The 22,217-nt window shown below is 37.1% G+C and overlaps 1 protein-coding gene across 1 annotated transcript in view; it reads right to left on the bottom strand.

Moving 5' to 3' along the window:
* The window catches only part of PIFO (primary cilia formation), a 195,700-nt gene that overhangs the window by 59,351 nt on the left and 114,132 nt on the right, over positions 1-22,217 (bottom strand). The window contains exon 4 of the mRNA XM_044076994.1: positions 20,444-20,577. Within this exon, the coding sequence (XP_043932929.1) occupies positions 20,444-20,577 (134 nt within the window). The remainder of the gene's footprint in view (positions 1-20,443; positions 20,578-22,217) is intronic.

A 22,217-nucleotide genomic window follows, 5' to 3' on the forward strand; every position in this document is an offset into this window, starting at 1 on the left:
GTACCTAGGAGACAAACTTTAGCAAAGTACACCATATAAAGTGGGGACATGGCATCACATACACAGCCTCAGGAGTACTTAAGGATCTTTGCAGTAATCACATCTGATATATTTAGAATACAGTGGGTACAGCTGAGGACACGTGGGGATCTTGGATGCAAAACAGAGGATGCATCCATCAGAGTCTACCATGAGATACTAACATGAAAAACAATTTAAATTACTGTTGCAAAGGAGGCTGCAAGCATTTTATTTAACTATTTGCATTTTATAGACTAGATTTTCCTGTTCGACATTGAAAATTATTCATTATGAAAACACACACAGAAAAGAAGCAGATGGGCAAGTAGCCAGCAGGTATAGAATGAATGAGAAGCTTACAATTTGACAGCAGGAAGGGACTCTCTACTCATCTAGTTTTGTCAGTTTCCTTACCTATTGGATAAGCAGTAGAATGTACTTAGAACAACTTCATTCTCAATTTGTTCTTCTTCCCGTCCCCTGATATAAATTCTTATGTCTCTCCTATGCATTATTGAACTGTTACTATTTTGGATTGCATTGCCTTTTCAGGAAGTTATTTCAGTCATCCACCATGTTTGCTGTAAAATAGTACTTAATCATGTCTCCCCCGAGCTATCTACCTGGAAACTTCAGGTTATGGCAACAACACTGCATAACATTACACACCTGAATTCTTTGCATTTTGTTAAGGAAAATATTTATCATGCCAAAAGGACTTCTGGTGATGGTGTGATAGTAAGGTACTGTATTCCTTGATCACTGCTGTAATTTTGAAATAATACTTAGTTTAAAGTGCTTAGCTGGAAAATATCTGGTACATATAGCTTAAAAACATATCAGGAAATATGTCATAACTTGAGCTGGTAAAAAGGTAGAAAAAGAAGACCAGAAACCAGTCATATTTGCAAAAGTTGATGACCCTGAAGCCAGACAGCATAGCAAACAAAAATCAAGCTACAGGTTCCATTAAAAAGCAGTCAGAAAGTTAGGCATGTAAGATACTGAAGCTGTAAATAAGCAGGCTGTGGAGAGCGTTAGGCAGATTTGGAGTATTTATTGGAAACTGAAAAAGATGATCTTACAGGGAAGTGGATTTTTTTTTTTTTTTTGCCTAGTAATGCTCAAAGACTTGGAGATTTAGTATAGTCATGTGGAAGTGTCTCAATACAAGTTTCTTTACCCACAGAGGTAAAATGGATGTTTTTGAATGATGAATCTCATTATTGGAGGTAGGAAGAAGAAGAAATGTTAGGGACATGGGAGTATATATGTGGGAATCGTGCACACAAGTTTTAAGGAAGATTTAGAAAATCAACAGCTGGGAGTTCTGTGAAAGGAAATAAAATTGACAACAATATTTCTATTAATAGGATGTGACAAAGGTTTGATCAGTACCACAACATAAAGAGCAAGGTTATTTATTTTGCTTTTGATTGCAGAGAAAACTATTATACAAAGATTTACACCAAGCTTAATACCATCAATAAAAATGTAATTCTAATAATGAAGAGTTTTGGCGACTCTCATATTGCTAAGACGAAGAATTCACAGAAGTATGTGGCTAGAAGGTTACCATGGACAATGTATAGGAATATGACTGAATTGTAATCCATTGAAGGCTTGGGGACCCTGTTAAAGATACTTGACTGATTGTTTCACAGGAGTGCAGTTTTATTTGAAGCAAATATTGATGGTCTGTTTTATTTTCATACATAGTCTATGATTAATACCAAGTAAAGACCAAAATAAGTCCAGTCAAGAATGTCTGTTGTTTGTTATTTGGGTTATAGTTTCTTTGATTTTTTTTTATTAATAAAAATAATTATAAGTGATGTTCATGTACATGAGTAAGGAAATGTGAGTTTCAGTAATGTAAACGATAGACTGCATTAGCAGTGCAATTATGTGTAATGTTAATTAATTTGTCAGAGCTTTTGTTACTATATCAATATGAAAAATGTCTGTAAGCTAGATTCAATAAGGTTATGTTTTCAGAAAGGTATATATGTCATATGCCATCCCATTTGCCTTTCTCATTTCATTCTGTAGTTTAAGCTCTTCTGTTGCTTTTTACATGTTTCTGGCACAGACTGCACACCATTTGTTTCTGTCCTTTGAATTGCTCTTGTCCAGTTTATATCTCATGATGATTCTGACAGCATTTCCAAAATCCTACACACTACTCCAGATGGGGGTGTTTCCCTGCTATCCTTTCTCAGTACTTGTCTATCAAGGAAGGAATGCAAACACAGCCATCTCCTTCATCTTCCTTGACCTCTCCAAGGCATTTGACACTAATTCCCACCCTAAATGACTCCAAATCCTTTTCTCTCAAGGTTTCTCCTCCTCTAAACTTAACTGGTTTACTGAATCCATTTCCAGTCATTCAAATGGCACTCAGCTTTCTCTATTCATTTGTTAATACTAACAAATCTTCCTCAAAGGTCTGTCATTTATCCTCTACTACTTCATTTGGTCATAAATAATCTTTTTACTGTCTCTCACTATGCAATGCGTATTCAACATGATTATGATGCTAGTGTTATCTATTCTTCTCCCTCCTTAACCTTTTAACAATCTATTATCTAAGAATCATTTTCCACAGTTGAGACCTGACTTGCTCACTCTCAAGCTAACAAAGTTAAATTAATGCTTTTCATCCCTAAATCCTACTCAGACTTTTAAATCCAATTTTACAATCCACTCAACCCAAAATGCACGGCTAGAATTAGTCTCCCAAATCAAACTATTAGGAGTAATTCTAAATTACCAACTCAAATATGATTTTCAGATTCAGAATGTTGTTGAAAAATTCGCCATAAATTTGGCCTTCTATGCAGATTCCACCTTTCTCACAAAGCACTCTAGTAAAACCACAGCTATGTCCTATCTCCTATCAAGCCTGCTCTATGCTAGTAATTATTTTAGTTATCCTTTCTATAATGTTTTAACAATGACCTTTCTATACTTTAATAACAATGCCCTTATTCATGTTTTTATTAGGAATTTAATTATGTTTGCCTTTCTCACTGCTTTCTTCTCAATATACTCCATCTTCTGTTGGTACCTTTGTTTATTTTAATGTATAATTATTAAAGCTTTTCTCCCTGGGCATCTGCTGAAAAGGGAGTTTGTATTGCCCAGTGCTGATAAACAAATAAAATTAAGTGAATAAATAAAATATCTGCAAGGCAGAATAATAATGTATTGCTTTCCACTACTGACCTCAATAGTCTAATAGCCTTCCTGACAACTGTCTCACATTGCTTTCTGTTTATGTCATTGATGTGATTACCTATGTGTCCTTTTCTTCATTTGTTGTAGCTCTTATTTCTCCTTCATATGTTTTCTTTTTGGGGGAGGGAGGATATATATTTTAAGATGTATTATTTTACATTTTTGGCTTCACATTTAAGTTACCATGTAAACATTCCTTCAGTGTTGCTGTCTCTTTACCATTTTTATATCTTATCATGAATCAACCCAGTTTCAAAGTGCTTTGTCAGCAGCAAAAAGCAAATTTTTATTTCCTATGTAATGTTACCTAAGTACAGTGAAAAGTACCATCCTCAGTACTGAGACTAGTACTACCACAGTGATCAGCCACTCTTTCATAAGTGAGCTCCATTAACTATGCCCCTATGTTCACTACTGCCTAGGCCATGTTTACTCATGCTACCATGTTGGGATCTGGTCTACATCTTTATAATTGGTTCAGTAACCAGCTGTTCTCTACTGCTGCCAAACAACTTCCTTAAGTCTAAGTGGACTACATCCATATTTATTTGTTTATTTATTGTCATTTAATTACTGGGAAAGTCTGACAGGCTCCGTGCCTATTTTCAGCAGAGACCTTGGGAGAAAAGCTCCAAAGTATTACAAAAACATTTTAAGAACAATAATGTTACAGTCTTCAAAAATAATATAAAAACATTTACATTTTAAATAATTATACCAAATTAACCATAACATGATTGGTTAAGAATAGACACAACTTATACGACAATGGCTTAATATTCAATTAAATTTTAGCCAGTTTAGAGAAATTAAAAAGAAATAAAAATAATAGAAATGGGAAGTACAACATGAAGTGGGAAGGAAACAAGGGTTATAATATAGAGAGTCAGAGGAGAGAAATTTATTGAAGTAAGAAAGTGGGAGAAGGGAGAGTAAGGAGGTGTAAGGAATGAATAGGATAAGTACTTGTTCATATTTAGGGATATAATTTATCCTGGGGTTGAGAAAGAACAGAGACAGATTTTGACTAGGAAGCCTATCAGAATAGTTTAAAGGACTGGAGGGAGGGTATTGACCTGATGGATACAGGTAAGTATTACCAGGCCTTAGCAACATGGTATGAGTATGGACCACTCCCATTAGATTTTAAAGGCTTGCGGACACAGAGGAATTTTCAGTCACTGGATCATGATGACCAAGTGGAACATAGTTGTGTAAAATGATATTTAGTGCTGGACAAGCTGATGGATGCTGGATAATTTTATAGGTGGCAAGAAGCTTTGTGTATATTTGTTGATGGGATAGTTCTAATCAATTTAGGCTTTTTAGTTCTATACAGTGGTGGGTTCTGAAAGGGGTATTGCTGCAAACTTAGCCACTTTATTATATTATTATTCAAGTTTTGCTTTTTATGACACCCAGAGAGTAGTAAGGTTGGAAATGCCATAAAATAATGACTGCAGGAGGTACGTAGTAGAAAATGTAGTTTTGGTTGCACTGGTGAAAACATTTTTGGCTCTATAAAGCATTCTGAGTTTTTGGCGAGTTTTTTTGTGCAATTTTGTATACGATGGTTGAATTTAAGATGATCATCCATTATTGTCCCTAATAATTTGCTATAAGAAGTGACTTCAATGGTTGTGTTAAGAGACAGGATTTTAAATTTTGTTTTTTTTTCATGAGAGGGGGATTGGGGAAAAAAGAAGTTTGCTTTTTTTGGTTGAACATGAGTTGTGAATTACAAAGCCATGTTTCAGTGGCTGTTAAAGCTTCTTGAGTAATTTTCTGAAGATGTGCCAGGTTGTCTGAAGTGCAAATGAGTGTGGAGCCATCTGCGTATTGCAATAGGGAACCCTATTGTGTGGAAGTGTGGTGGGTGTTGGTGAAAATGTTAAAGACAAGGGGACCAATGATAAAGCCTTGTGGCACATGGGTGGTGACTGGAGGGTATGGAGAGAGGATGGAGTACCATTTTACTGACTGATTCCTATTGGGCAAGTAGTTTGAACCATAGAAGTGTGGGCAGAGATAGACCTAGTGAGGACATTTGAAGTAGAAGTTTGCTGTGACAAACTGTGTCAAAAGCTTTAGACAAGTCTATAAATAAGGAGGTGAATAGTTTGCCATTATCTCTAGCTTTATTGACAGTATCTATTAAAGTTAGAAGTGCAGTGTTAGTACTATGGGAGGGACAGAAGCCATGTTGTGTGAGGAATAGGAGTTCTTCCTGCAGGAGGTAGTTTAGAAAGAAGCTATGTTCCATCTATGTTGTCTAGCTTCATTTATCCTTAACATATGGGTCTGATTCCGATATCAGAACTGACTTGGCCATAACTACAGCTCCCTCCAGCCAAAAACTCTCAAGCTTCACCTCTACCCAGAATCCCTCTCTCTCAATTACCTAAGATTGAGTTTGCAGAAGTATAGAAACATATAAAACGCATATACATTCATCCAATAAAAGAGCACCCGGAAGGAGTATTTCCCATGTACTAACCAAAGTTTATTAAATCCTCGAACAAGTTAATAAATGGCCACAAATAAATAAAAAATATACATTTATATATATATATATATATATATATATATATATATATATATATATAAAGTAAGCCAGATAGAAATCTTATCTACTGTGTTTAAATAATCATAATTATTCAATGATATATGATCTGCTCCACCAAAAAATCTTTAAAGGTCAGGGGATGGAAAGGAGGGATGTCAAGGATAAATGAAGATGACAACACAGATGGAATATTATGGTGAGCACATGACTTCATTGTCTGATGTTGTCAATCTTCATTTTGTCCTTGAGAGATGGGACAGAGTCCCCAGCTATCTAAAATCTTGGGTGAACTCATGGAAGAATATTCCTGAGCACCATCAAGCCAAAGGATGATCTTCCCCTAAAGATCAAGGCCAATTTGTAATGAGTAATAAAGGAATGGGGAGAAGCCCAAGTAGCTGCTGCACATATATCATCCATTGAAGCTATAGATTGGGAAGACTGTGGAAGTGGCTATAGACTTTGTAGAATGTGCTTTGATGGTTAGGCAAGGCTAATTTATTCTTATCATAGATGAATGAAATGCAATCTTTCAACCATTTAGAGAGAGTAGTCTTGCTGACTGCTTTACTCAACTTTGTACTGGAAAAAGAAACAAAGAGTTGAATTGGTTGTCTTATGTATTTTGTTCTGTGAAGGTAGAAATGTAATTGTCTATGGACGTCTAGTAAATTTAAGGCATATTCTCCTTTGCTGGAATGATTTGGGAAGAAAAATGGTAAATTAATTGTCTGATTGATAGCTTGTGATACTACCTTGGGTAGAAAGGAGGGGTTAGCTCGTAAAGAGATCCTATCCTTATGGAAAATCAGATAAGGAGGTTCTGACGATAAGGCACGGATCTCTGAAATCCTCCTGGGAGAAGTACTGGCTACCAAAAACAGAGTCTTCCAAGATAAAAACTTTAGATCACATTCTGCAGAGTGTGAAAAGGGAGAATGTTTTACAACTTGTAGTACTAAGTTTAGGTCCTGAGGAGGAGTGCAATCTTTGAATGGGAGTTTTAATAAAAGCGTGCCTCTTAGGAATGACTTACAAAGCCTATGAGAGGCTAAAGCACATTCTTCTAAACCATAGTGAAAGTTAGAGATTGCAGCCAATTGTAATCTGATGGTGGAAGGAGAAGCTACAGCATCGAACTGAGAGGCTAAAAAATCTAAAACATGCTCTATGGAAGCAGAAAAGGGATCAATTTGTTTTTCATAGGTCCAAATGGTAAATCTCTTCCACTTAAATATAATTTTTGAGTGGAAGATTTATGAGCCGACAAAAGGATGTGTCGTACTGGAGAGGAAATATTAGGATGCCTGGCAACTAATGGAATTGGAGGAACTATGCAGTCAGCTTGAGGTTAAAAATGTCTGAGTGAACAAGACCCGTACTGGAGACGAAATATTAGGATGCCTTGCAACTAATGGAATTGGAGGAACCATGCAGTCAGCTTGAGTTTCAAAATGTCTGGGTGAACAAGACCATCCGGATGGGAAAGAAGATCTGGTACTGGGTCCAGAATCCAAGGTTGTCAAATCAGATAAGGCCAAAGAAAGGGGAACCAAATCTGTCAAGGCCAAAAGGAGCAATGAGGATTACTGTGCTTTTCAACCTGAGTGCTTTATGTAAAGACTTTGGAATTAGAGGTATCGGGAGGGAAAAGCACACAGGAGACCACAGGGCCAATTGTGGAGGAGAGACTCTCTGTGTGACTTCCCTGGAGGGAGAATCAGGGTGAAGTAATTGCTCCACTTGTTGTTTAGGGGAGAAGCAAACAGGTTGCAGCAAGGTTGACCCCAATGATGGAATATCAGTTTCGCCACTTCTAGATTGACAGACCACTAGTGAGGCTAAAGGATGCATCTATTCAGCTTGTCTGCAATCACATTGGAACACCCCAGAATGTGCATTGCTATTAGAAATCAGTTGGAAGAGATCACCCACTGCCGCACTCTGAGGGCTTCTTGATGGGATAAGACTTGGCTCCTCCAAGCTTGTTAATGTAGCAGACTTGTCTGTTTGAATTGCAGTAGTCCTCTAAGGAAGAGCTGTCTGAAAGGCCTGCAACCCAAGAAGCACCACTTTTATTTCCAGGATGTTGATATGCAAATTGGCCTCTAATGGCGACTGAGTGCCTTTGACTGTCTTGCCCAGATAATGCCCCCCCACCCCATCTGGGAGGCATCCTTGGTCACTATGGCTGTGGGCTCTGGAAGGACAAAGGGACAGCAGTGGAGAATATGTTTGTTATGTACCCACCAAAGAAGATGCATTTTGCAACAACTAATGGTTAGTACTTGATCTGACAGTGAATGATGAAGGATAGACCACTGGGAAGCTAGAAGCCATTGTAAAATTCTCATATGTAACCTGGCTAGTGGTACTAGAGTTATAGAAGCTGACATTGATCCTAGAGTTTGCAAGACTAGTCGAGCTGGAATTTTCTTTCTGTGGATTATGTTTTGAACATGTATCACTATTATCTGATGTCTTTCTGGAGGAAGGGATGCTGTTGATGTCTGAGTATTCAGAATGACCTCTATACATTCTAAATTTTGTGTTGGTGTTAAATGTGACTTTCTAGATTTACCTTAATCTCCAGGTGGGCGCATATGTTGAGGGTGTAATCTCTGGCTACCATTAATTGATGCTTGGTCGAAGTGGTTATGAGCCAGTCATACAAGTAAGGCAACACTCAGAATCCTTGCAGTCTCAAGTGCTACTACTGCCATGCATTTGGTGAACACCCTGGGGGCTGTGGTGAGACGAAAAGGCAGTACTCTGAATTGGTAATGACTTCCTCCCAGCCATAAGCAAAGGAACTTTCTGGAGTGTTTGTGCATATTTATATGGTAATGCACATCCTGAAGGTCTATTGAGCACATCCAGTTGTCTTACTTCAGAATGGGGAGAATAGACTGTACTGTGACCATCCAGAACTTTGCTTGCTGAGCAGACTTGTTCAGCACATTGAGATCCAAAATTAGTCTCCAGTCCCCTGTCTTTTTCGGGCACTAAAAAGAATCTTGAGTAGGTTCCGGATCCTTTCTGTTCTGGTGGGACTTCTTTGATGACTCTTTTGTCCAGCAGGTTTTGAATTTCTTGTACTGCCAAATCCCTCTGATTGCATGGATCATAGGGTATTTTCTTGAGTACAGAGGGAGGGTGAGAAAAGGGAATGATATAGCCTCTGGATATGATCTGTTGCACCCAGGAATCTGTTATGTTTAGCCAGGTGTTTAGGTGCAAGGATAAGCATCCCTGGACAGCCTCCAGAAGAAGACAATCAGGCCTCTCTTCAGGAATGCTGAAAGGGCTTCCCTGAAAAGGAACCCCGGAAGACCTGGTTTTGTTGTCCACCTCTGCTGTGAGGGTGTCATCTTCTATTTTGGTTCCCCCCTCTGCCCCTGGGGGAACTCCCTCCACCTGTGTCTTGTAAAGGTCCTTGGGATTTCTTGAATCACATTTTCCAGCATTCCTCTGGTTCTTAGAAAAGGACCTATGGCGGGGAGAAATATATTCCCACAGCAGAAAGGGTCTTATCATCCTTGTTACAATGGGATAAAGTCTCTTTTACTTTCAGGCCAAACAAGGATGTTCTGTCAAAAGGAGCACTGATGAAAGAAGACTTGAATGGTTCTGCAAAATCACATAGATGCATCCAGGTGCATCTCCTTATGGCTACGCCTGTACCCACTGCTCTGGACATCCCTTCAGCTATATGGGTGATCAGCCTCAAGGACGAATTGGACACAGACTCTAGGATGGATAACTGGGAATCTACTTTCTCTTGGACTCCCTCAGCTACAGCTCCTGCCAGGGTGTCTGACAAAACTCTTTAATCAGATCCCATTGGAGTCTGGTGAAATGTGCCAAAAAATCAAGAACCTAATGGCAAAGGTTCTGAGGTGTAGACTCACTTCCCAAATCTGTCCATAGCCCAAGACTCCCTTTTGGGTGAATGGACAGAGGAACTCTCATCAGCAAGTTTCTTTTCAGTGCCTGCTGCTATGACCATAGCATCTACAGCTAACCCCTTGACCAAGAACTGTTTATTTTCAGGGGCAGAAAGTATCTTATCAGGTCTTTTGGGGATGGGCTCGATGGTGTCTGGAGCCTTCCACATCTGCTGTGAAATCAACTAAATGAGTTCATCAGTGGGTGGTGTCATCCAACAGGTAGACAGGCGGGTGCCAAAAGCCTGCAGGTAAACAGATTCCTCAGAGGAAGGGTTTTGGGACTTTCAGCCATCGTTCTGTTTTATACTTTCCAGGATGTCGCCTAATAAGACATCTTCAGGAAGTGACCATGGGGACCCTTCCCCCTCATTGAAATCTGTACCGTCAGTGACTAATTCCTGGGAGGAATCCAAGTGCTTCCTCTTGCTTTTCTTTTTCTGAGGGACCTCCTCAGGAAACAATCTGGGAAGGTGTAAGTAGATGACAGTACTTGAGCCTGTGACAACTGAGGCTTCAGCACCCACTGTTCCAGTGGAGAGGCAGGAGAAATAACTGAGCTATTGGAGGGCTCCTGTTCTGAAGGGGAATACACAGAATGAGTCTCTGCCAGAGAAAGGGATGTCTGCATAGCCTCAAAGGCAGGGCCCCCCAAAGAGGGAAGGGAGCCAGGAACCGAGAAAGACCACCTCGGAACTGGGGTCACTCCCCATTCTGAAGAACCTACCCTCAAGACCAAAGCCAGATACAAACTAACTCAAGCTAAAGCTCAGAGGGGCAGGGATGGCTCTGAAAAACTTGGAGTTGAGATCTACCCCCAGAACCAACAGGGCAGCTATGGCTATGGGAGGTCTCTGGATCAGAAATAACTGAAGATTTCAGGGTAACTACTGGGTCCAAAGACGCAAACAACTCCTGTTACAGTCAGTACCAGGAGATCTGGAACAGAGGACTCCAAGACCTCTGAGGAGGTTAGAGGAAGAGTAGTTAACAGTGTAAAGGAAGCTTTGGTACCAAGACCCAAGGGTTTGGAACCAAAAGGGGGCCTGAAATTCCTCTAGCCCATAAGATTTTATTCACTAGCCTCTCCATGTTGAGTTCATAAAGAATTTTGGTGGAGCAGACTGATGAAGCAGAAGGGGACTTAGGCCTCTGGAAAAAAACGTCAGGAAGTCCCCAGCTAAAGGATCAATTGATGGTGAGCAAGTAGTTCTAGGCATCGTGGTAATAGCAGGTGAGACAATGATGACTTCAAAATCGAAGGGCTTGAAATGGCAATCAGTGCGGCATGGGTGTCGGGACTGGAGTGTCAGCAGCAGAGGCCTGCACTTCCACTGAAGATTTCAGAACTGAGGGCTTCAACTTCTTAGCTTTTCAGAACTGACTGAGAGGTTGGAACTGAGAGACTTCTTTTCTTGTCTTTATCCAGAGAAGATGAGGATGAAGGAGATGAGATGTCTGTCTTTGCTTTATCTACAGAAGATAAAGCTTTACCAAAAGCTGAGGGAAGTAGACCTTTTAAAACAAGCTTGTTTCACCTTTCCACAAGAGCTCAGTTGCTAAAGACATGACAAATGCAGCAAAATTTTTTTTATACACATATTTAAGGAAAGCAAAAGGGAAAAAGGACTATCAGCAATGATAGCCAGAGAAGTACACAACTACCTATGAACCTATGAACAAGTGTGTATGGGGAAGGGAAAGCTATGAGATAGAGGAAAGAGGGAACTATCAGTGATGATAGTGGGAAATACACAAAGGTGTAAGGAAAAATGTATCATCGATGATACTTTACAGCCTACACTAAGTGTAAGAAGAGACGTTAAAGAAGAAAAAGGAAGAAACTGTGAGAAAAAGTTCAAAAAGTTTTACCTAAAGCTTGAGAGCAGTAGCTAGACATGACCATTTTGGAAAGCGGCAAATGAGATCTGAAATAACTGAGAGAGATGGATTCTGGGTAGAGGTGAAGCTCGAGAGTTTTTGGCTGGCATGAGCTGCAGTAATGGCCGAGTCAGTTCTGACATCAGAACCGAATCCATCTGTCAAAGATAAAATGAAGACTGACAACTTCAGATCAATTGTTTTTGAATACATTTTTAAAGTATTTTGGAGAGGGGGATAAGATTGAAAGATGTCTATGGTTAGTGATGTCTGTTGAATTTGCTCCTTTGTGTAGCGGGTTAATGTGTGATTTTTTTTTTCCAGAGAGGGACCTTGGGATTCCTAGACAACTTATTTTAAGGACTGAAAGAGGATAGGCAATACAACTGGCCTCTAATTTAAGGTATTCACTTGGAAGGTCATCAGCTGAAGTAGAGATGGTTTGAGGTTGTTCAAGAATAGTTTTATATCGGATGCAGGCCCAGGTTTGAAGATGAAAGTGGGTGTTGTAACATATGGCTGTTAAACAGGGTTGGGATTAGATGTTGGGGAATCTTGATTCCAATTTACTGAATCAAAAGCACAATTAATATCAAGACTTACTATTGTTAAACTTTCTTTTGTTTTATGGGCCAGATCAGTGAGAGACATTCTTTTAATATTATCAGATGCATTTCTATTTAATATAAAGCCTGTCTGATCATTATCAATTAATAGGGGAAGAAACGTTTAATCTATCTGCATGTATGGACATAAATAACTTGTAATAGACATTTCACAAGGAAATTGGTCTATAGGATGAACATTTTGTTGAGTCCTTATCTGTTTTTAATATTGGGCTGATAAGAGAATAACTCCATGAAGGAGAAACTGCTTCTAAGTCTTTAACCATATTAAAAACTTTAAGTAATATATTTAGAGGCTCTTTTGTTATTAATTTATAAAATTCTGGAATGATGCCACCATTACCTGGAGCTTTATTTATTTTTAACTTTTTGATATGTGATTTTAGTTCAGAGATTGAAATAGGTTTATCTATAATACTAAATTGTTCAGCATTTAATTTTTTCTTGGTATTTTTTATGACTTTTTTATTTTGTCATTGGAGTCTGTTAATGCATTATTTTCATTTATATTAGTGAAGTAATCTCTAAATTCTTTTAGTATGTCTTCTAAATCTGAAACCTTCTTATTCTTGAGAGGTGAGAATATTTCTTTAATATGATTAGATTTATTATATACTTTAGTTCACAGCTAACTTATGCATATATCTTAGATTAACTGTATGATTTATGATTTTTATTCTCTCTAAATTTATCTTTGTTTTATGGTTTAAAATTTCCAAGTACTTGCTCTTTGGATCATTTATCTGTTTTACATTATATGAATTTGTGTTTTGATTATTAAGTTGTAACTTATCTATTTGCTCTTGTAGTTCTATCAAATCTTTGTCCCATTGCTTTCTCTTATGGGTATACCAAGATAAGCTTCTGCCATATAAATATGCTTTTAAAGCATCCCAAATATATATCATGGAAGTGTCTTGAGTGTTATTGGAAGTTAAGTAGAATTCAATTTATTTTTGTATAAATTCTTTAAACTCTTTTAAGTTAGTTATATAAGTGGGTATACATCTTATAGAGTTTTTAAAATTTTGTTTTAATATGATTTGAAAGGTTATTGCATTATGGTCAGAAAGCAGACATTTAACAGTTCTTACTCTAGCTAAACTATTTTTTAGATCCTTAGATATATATATATATATATATATATATATATATATATCATCAATTCTCACTTGTGTTCTGTGTCTGTGAAAGAAATATGTAAAAAAGAGTGAATCTGAATCTGCATATTCTTATATGTCTCTGAGATGTATTAAATCAGTAAATCTTTTAAATTCTTTTGCAGATGCAGTGAGTTTCTTTTTTTTTTTTTGGAATTAGAATCTTCATCTTTTGTTATACAATTGAAATCTCCTGCTATTATAAAGCTACCTTTTAATTGAATTATGATTTGTTCTGTTTCTTTACACTTTTTACTCCTGTCCCAGGAAACCAATATAAATTTATAAGTGTGTTGTTGTTGTTGTTGTGTCTTTCGGCTTTTCCCGGTTAGGGGTCGCCACAGTGGAACTCCGGTCCGCTAATGATTGGTAGTAGATTTTTATATGCCAAGTTGCCAGCTCTGACGCACAACCTTCAATGAAGGTACGCCCATTCACGCATGTCTCCACACAGAAGACACTCTAGCTGAGAATCGAACAGGACAACGTCTTACTGTGAGGCAACAACACTACCGCAGCACAGTGTAACTGAACACATTAAGCCTTTTTCATCATTATATGTGTTAAATATTTTGGCCACAGGAGCAGTGTTTTTCCATAATATTATTACACCTCTTCTGTTTTGTGTACGATGTAAACTAGATAACACAGTATACATTTTGGTGTTAAATCTGTTAATATCATCCTGCAATAAGTGTGTTTCTTGTAAAAAATGAGCTGAGAGTTGAAAGTTTTCAAGTATGTAAATAAATTCCCTCTCTTACAATCATTGTTTAAACCATTAATATTTAATGATATACAATTTAAACAAGACATGAAGTTAAGTCAAAGGATTTAAATATATTTTTTATAAAAATCATATAACGTGAATGTTTTATAATCACTCCTCTGTGTGTTTGAAAATCATCAATGCTTATGTAAAAATTAGCTAGAAATATCGATGAAAAGATTATGTGGAAATTTCCTACAAACACCATAAATTTTTTGCTAACTTTTATTAACTGTAGTGGTATCATTACATAAACTTTCCTAACCCACCTGGAATCTAAAACTCCCTGCTCAGATAAAAACTCTATCCAAGCATATCCTTCCATTCTGCAAAGTCAAAGAAAAAAATCCAGTTACGACTCTGCTATACATTCAGTAATTGTTCTCACTGTAAAGTATAAGGATTAACTATAACTTATTATTGATTAATTCTCTATAACGTATAACAGATAAAATATTTAAAAGAATGAACATTATTCAACTTATATTTTAGTAATTCTTTGTTACCATAAATAGACACAAACGGTTTAATATAAATATCTTAACATAGGATTGTAAGTGTTAATATTTTCTGATAATTTTAGGTCGCATTTAACATGTTAAAGTTATCTATATTAGCTATACAATATAGTTTTTCACCAGTTAATATTTGTCTTACTCACTTTTTCTCTCTCTTTCTCTTCCCTTTCACACGAAAACATTTTAGATCTGCATTTCTTTTATATGTCTCTCTGAGCCCATTAAACTATAATATCACTGCAAATTTAGTATGAGATAATAATGTGAACAAAATGATTGCACCAATAACGTCATACATTTATAGTTGGTTGAAACAGTCATATTACCAAATCAACTTTATATTTGTTTTTGATGATTTATCTTGCAGTTTGGTTACTTCTTCTAGTATGACTGTTAAAGTAGTATTAAAGAATTTGGTTTCCCTTCCTTTCCTCTCACACTCTTCCCCCTTTCTTATTTCATGTTCTTTACTTTGTACATAAAGGGAGAATTCAGTATAAGAAAATAACAATTGTTAAGAACTTAATACATATGTAACATCAAAGTTCTGAAAGACACAGAGATCTCCAGTATTGTTAATAATAATATAACCAGAAACATTATTTTTGACACATCAAACACAGTGTATCCTCTTAAAAACACTTCAACTCCTTCATTCTACCAATACAAGTATCAAGCATGTTTCTTCAATAATAGTAGTGGTGATATTAGGATATTTGCTTTAGACTTGATATTCATTTTGCCATCAAAAATGATGGCCAGTAAATCTTAATAAAAAAAAGAACTGGATCATAGTACATAGATGTGATGGAACATCAGAGGAGTTAGAGAACTTATAAAAATAATGTACAATCATACTTAAATATGCTACCAATGCATGTAACCCCATATGAAATGCAGAAGGAGGAAGTTCTGGGTACATTGTAAGTGCTGAGAAAAGCACTCTCGGCTAACACTAAACACTGAAACAACACTGATTTCATGAACTTTAATTGTGCTCTGACTTAGGAATGGGGTCTAATCATATCAAGGTATGTAAAAATTAAGTATATGGAGAAATTAAAAGAGAACTCCAACTAAAAGAATCATGATAATCATAGAAACCAGGAAATCCTTAATCCTGAGAAATTCCCTGTCAAATGATAGAGACTGGTTGATAAAGCTCAGGATGATTTCTTAGTACAGTTCTGCTTTGTTCAGAGGGAGAAAAGCACATCCTATGGATGTATCCAGAAGACTTCCTAGGAAAAAAAAAGTTTTCTGTAATTGAAATGAAGGATGATTTCTGTAGGTTCCTTGAAACCCTAATTGGGGAGGAGTTTTTTGACAGAGATCAGATAATTTTGACAACTGGAGAGTCTGCAAATATGACAATATTCCAAATATGGAAAGATGTGAATGCTTTTGAAATCTGCAGTAAGCAATTACTGGGGGTAGACACTTTGTAAATACATTTGGTGAATGAGATAGATGAAATGAGAAGACACATAATGGGTAATGTAAGCCAGATACAATAAAAATAAGAATTTGAATTCCTTGCAATATGAATGTGATGATAAACATTTTTAAAATCTATTTTACCATAGAATTGGGGTTGGGGTTAAGAAGTAACAGTGAAGGGATAATATCAAGAACTTTGGAACCTTGACAAAAAAGATTTAGAATTAGTCTCAAAACTATCTCTTTCTTTGCCAACAGAAAGATTCTTGAATGAAACCTTTAGCCTAACTGATCTGAGCACACAGTTTGTTTAACCACTAGGCAAATAGCTTGGTTTAAAAGGTTCAGACTACTTAGCTACCTGCTATTCAGAGAAATTAGCTGTTGAAAGTATGTAAAATGCCTAAGAATGTATGGTGTGATTGCATCCATAAGCCTTTTTACCTAATTACCCGGCCCAAGTGATGTTTAAAAGATATAATAATATGTGCAGAGACCCAGATACTGCTTCACTGAATTACCAGTTTATTTTTTTATGAGGTCGGTCATTTCTGACCTTAGATTTGGGATATTGCGTACTCAGATAAAATGGAATAAATGAGAATATGAGGACTCTGACAAGATTGTGTGTATGTATATGTGTTAAATACACAGACCTGAGTAACAAAACTGGGATATTTTGCTATACAGTGGTAGGCTACATTTCTTTCAGTATGCATGCTTGACATTGAGTCTGCTTTCCGGTTACTGCATTCCCTGCCCCCCATCTCGATACAGTCTGGTGCTGGGCACAGAGTACACTCAATTTGGCTGTTAATCCTTCATCATTCACCCCTTCTCTGTCTTACTCATGTATGCAAACAAATCTGAAGATAATGAACTGATACCCCCACCAGAACCCATTAATGAGAAATATGATCTATGGCAGTCAAATGACTCAGGTTTCTGTTATGTGTCTTTGTGTCTAGGAATGTTAAAGATGTCAGTGCTCCTATTAAGAGACATGTGGTGGTCATCTGACTTTATCTAACATTATTAAAGTGGCTATGGGTGCAGTTTATATTCCATTAGGTGATAAAATTAAGGAAAAGTATGATAGGGTTTGTTTTGAAAACTTTGTTTTGGTGGGTGATAGCCTCCTGTATGTCTTCAGTGAAGCAATGGATTTTTACCTCATTTAATGTTAGCATAGGCTAGCAATCAAAACGAAATAATGGACAGAGGGAGCACTTGGGTGCAACTCCAGTGCATATCCCATCAGGTTTCATGGTATTTGGTCATTTCTACAGCCTTGATTAGGAAACCACTAACATATTTCAATGTTTTGCTGCCATTCTTGAGTTATTAGGTGGGAAATAGTTCTATACAGTGTTAGGAGGAGTCAGCTTCATGATACAGTCATTTACCTCACTTCAGATTTCATCTGGTAGACCAGATGGATGCAAAATGTGTAGGAGGTCCTAAGTTATATTTAAGATTTTTGTCTCACAATTCAGTGGAGTACCCTCCATCCATTACCAAGGATTATACATAGATTGCACCACAACAGGGACTACAAGTTAAAGTAACTACTTTTGATAAGTTTCTATGTTTTCAAGTATCCACAAGGTTGACTGAATCCCTATTTTCTACGTGGATCGCAGTGTGGTTAGTTGAATATAAATATCTTCTTGGACTACTAGTTGCACCTTTCTTGGGGTCTATATCTCCTTATTGTGAAAACAGAATTCAGAAAATAGATCCCTAGATGAATAAATAGAGCAGTTTTGGAAAGAAGGCAATTCCCAGGCTATATCTATGATGTACAGTTGGGATAACTTCAATTGGGGACTGAAAGGGTTTGTTGTTTCTATAGACAGGCAGCTTAGTATTGCTCACAGCATGACCCTAGTAAATCTAGTGCAACAAGTAGCATTGTAAGACATTCAATACAAGGCAGGCAGGTGTAAAGGTCTTGTATTGTATGCTGGCAGGATGCTAAATATGTGGTACAGAACCACCATACAGTGAGAATGACTACGCAGGTCAGTGACTGTGCAGGACTGTAAAGTAGCTGAAGTGGCAAAAGCTACTGGCTTATCATCTCAGGGAAAGGAGGCAACAATAAGTCATTTATGTTTGGGATTTTCAAAGCTGTATATGTTTAATGCCTAAAAAATTAATTTGGTGTTTTACAAATTGTATTAGGTACTACATTTCAGTGGAGTACCTTATGGGGCCCACATATATCCCTTTCTTGAATCTGTGATTTGTCCTCAGATATGTGAGGATTACCTTACAGAATTTTGTAAGCCTTTGAGTTTAGGAAAGGTTTGCCAAGTGTAGACTTGGTAGAATTTAGTAAAGTACAACGTCATTAAGGTCTTAAAACCCCTGCTTTATAATCATGTTCTGGAACCTGACAAGGGTGCTATCTATCCTCTTTGTTCTTTACCCTCGCTGTAGAGATACACTGTGTTTATATTACAGAACAATTATCTAGGTAATCCATTGGTGAAGAATCCAGTGCTGTTTTCATGCTGTTTTGCAGATGACTACATATTCTGGGCTATAGGATCTAAGTTATGTCTTACCTGAGATTCTAAGTGTCCTAGACAGATTTTGGGGAGTCCTCTGGACTTGCCTTAAGTAAAAACAAAACGGTGTTCTTTTCTATGAATCATTCTTGTGAAACATTAAGAGAAGCAGTACAAAATGGGCTACAATTTTGTGAGCAACATGATTACAGATTTTTGGAAATTTGAGGATGCTGTATCTTATAATCTAAATCAACACAATGCAGAGCTTAAATTCTATATCAGGAGATGGATGATCCTCAAACCTCCTTCTCTGGTGAAAAGTTTGGAGGTGCAAATGCTTTTCCTTCCAAAATTCCTGTTCTTAGCCAATGCTGTCACTGTTGAATAAATTTTTGGGGTGACAATAATTATCATATAGAAGAGAAAGCTTTCTGTTGGGCAGAATGGGTGAACACTGATTTTATTTTTTGGTGTGATTTTTACTTTCCTCCCAATAGTAAGTTGTCTAGTATTGGTGATTCAGGCCCTGGCAGGTAATGGGCAATGGTTATGGTAAAAACACCTGCAACTTTACAGTTTCTGTAGGCTTCATGGGTATTCATCTCTTAACACCAATATATTCTGCCTGAGAAAGGAAAACGATTCCACTTTGATAGATGATATTTTACCAGTTATACAAAATCACAGCTATTAAAAGCTGACCCATTCTGAGGGTTTAAAAAGAAATGGGAGTCCTAGCTTTTCTGTCATGTGACCAAAGTGGAATGGTCAGATGCACTACATGTGTGGCAGTCCTGCAGTAATGCACTCACCCAAGCCTTCATAGGATACCAACAACTACACATATGGCAACACTCCCCTACAAGAATTCATGCAAAGGATAAGGGTCAAGGTAGTATTAGAGATATCAAGCACAGAATGCTAAATTCTATCATGTACTTTGGGACTATACTATCACGGTATCATCTGAGGTATCTAGTTAAGGGCAATGCCTACCCAAGCCTATGCAGCATGTGAGCCCATCACACCTCTGACTGAATGTCATTTCTGCATTTTAGGCTTGTAGCAAGGCTTCAGTCTCTAACGTAAGGTATTCTGTTGGTCCAGATCAATACCATTAGTTATTTTATGCACTTACGTTTACATTTTGGAAAAGTATTTGATGATGTCTCATTTAACCTACATTCATGTATTGCTAGACTGAAAGGGTTGAGGGGTCTTGCAATGACAATGATGATGAATAATGTTGCAGTTTTGCATACTTCCTGGACTCACTATGAAGGTATTTTATAAATGGTGGTGTTTGTTGTGTAATCTATTATGATAACACGTACAATGATTTTTATTCTACTGTGATTTGGTTCTTTTTTTAAACAAGAAGCATCTTTATCGAATTATCACATGACACAGGCAACCATACATTTACATAAATGAAAACAAACTATATTGACATATTTTCACTTGCAAACATTACATCACATATAATTTTCTATACAATCATTGTCAGTCAAATGTTACATAGCTTATTCAATTTCTGCCTTCCTTAAACCTCATTCTTCCTCTAAAACATTATTCTGTTCTTTCTATTTATTTATTTGCATTTGTTTACCAGGATAGTCCATATTCATATCTATGATATTCTGCATGTATTGTTTCCACTATATGTGTGTGTGTGTGTGTGTGTGTGTGTGTGTGTGTGTGTGTGTGTGTGTGTGTGTATGTATGTATCTGCATTCTTCTTTAAGTAGACACATACCCAGGAGTAAGCACTGTTGATTCAGTTTTCTCTTGGAATCTGTTTGCGCTGATGCTGAAGGGAGCCGATGAGGGCTTGAAAGTACGCTCTTTAGACCATTCTAGCTGGTATGCTGTTGGGGCTGGTGCCACATTCTGAGCATAGTAGAAAGAAAAATAAATGCTTGAGAACAGACATATAGAACAACAGACTCAATAATCCCACTCAGCATTTCTTAACAAGAAATGGTACCCTTGACATGATAGTCTCATTTAACCCATGGACATGCACAAAGAATAGTCTTACTCATTTCCATAGTGAAACTCTAAATAGCATTCCACATGCCCACAGAAATGAAAATACTATCAATTACTGTAATAACAGGTTTAAATGCACAGACCAAAACTGTTAGCAGGTAAACAAAAGGCTTCCAGGCTTTTTAGATTTCATAAATCTTTCTTCTGTCTGAGGCTGAGAAGCTATTGCAAAGGGTGGCTGTTTTATAACAGACTAGTCTGCAAAGCACAAATAATAAACATACATTGTCTAATATAAATATAAATTCTGACATACATTAGATGTCTGTAGCAAAAATGATTACATTAGTAATTTTGTATAAAAATATTGACCATGCCAGGAAGCATAGTTGCACAGTAGTTGGCATTGCTATTAGTGCTTGGTTTTTCAGCCCTGCCTTACTGGTGTGCCTTTTTGTGGACTCTTTTTTTCCCACTGCCCATGAGGGATGTTTTTTTTAATGCTTTAGTTTCTTCCCACATCCCAGAGGCATTCTATAGGTGAATTGACATTCCTTCAAGTTGCTCAAAACGTGTATGTGTTTGCGTGTGAGTGTGTGTGTGTGTGTGTGTGTGTGTGTGTGTGTGTGTGTGTGTGTGTATGTGTTTGCATGTGTGTGTGTGTGTGTGTGTGTGTGTGTGTGTGTGTGTGTGTGCGTGCATGCGCGTGCGTGTGTGTGTGTGTGTGTGTGTGTGTGTGTGTGTGTGTGTGTGTGTGTGTGTGCGCATGTGCATATACATCCTTAGGCCCAGTGGCATTCTATTCAATATTAGTTTCTCTACTTGCTGCCTAATACATGCCAAGACAGGTTCCAAAAGCACCATGACTCTCAGATGGTTAAAATGGATATTGGACAGTGAAAGAATTAATTATTGTTAGACATTCCAAAAGTTACAATACATTTTTTCATTTTTTTCTGTGATGCATGATTTATCCTGTTTATGGTTGTGGGATAGCCAGAGACCATCTTGGCACTCAGGGGATACAGGGAAGACAAGATAATCCTAGAAAGGACAGAACTCTATTACAGGATACACACACACCTACCTGCAACTTGATGGGTTTCCAGCTCACCTACTGTGTGACATCAGTACATGGGAGGAAATTAGAGCACAGTCATTTCTTAATTTATGTTATTACTTTATTTTATTTTTCAGGTTTTGTCTGGGTTTACAATAATCAAGCAGTATAAAATGAACAGAAAAGTAAAATGTTGAGAAAGAAAGTAACAAAGAGAACAGAACAGACACATGTCATGTTCACGTACCCTGTTTGAGAACTAAGCTATGCTACTCTGCAATAACATATACTGGTCTGACTCCACTTCCTCACTTTTTATTGCATCTTATCTCAAAGTGTTCTTATTCTTTCTTATCTCAAATCACTGTCACTTATGTATTTGAATGTATCTTGGTTTACTCTATAATGTGTTGTATATTACTATATATAACTATATATAACTACCTCTAATGTAACCATTTTCGAATGTATTAAAATA

The sequence above is a fragment of the Protopterus annectens genome, chromosome 7.part0 (genome assembly GCF_019279795.1).
Source record: "Protopterus annectens isolate FY-2018-M chromosome 7.part0, PAN1.0, whole genome shotgun sequence".
In the NCBI taxonomy this organism is placed as follows: Eukaryota; Metazoa; Chordata; order Ceratodontiformes; family Protopteridae; genus Protopterus; species Protopterus annectens.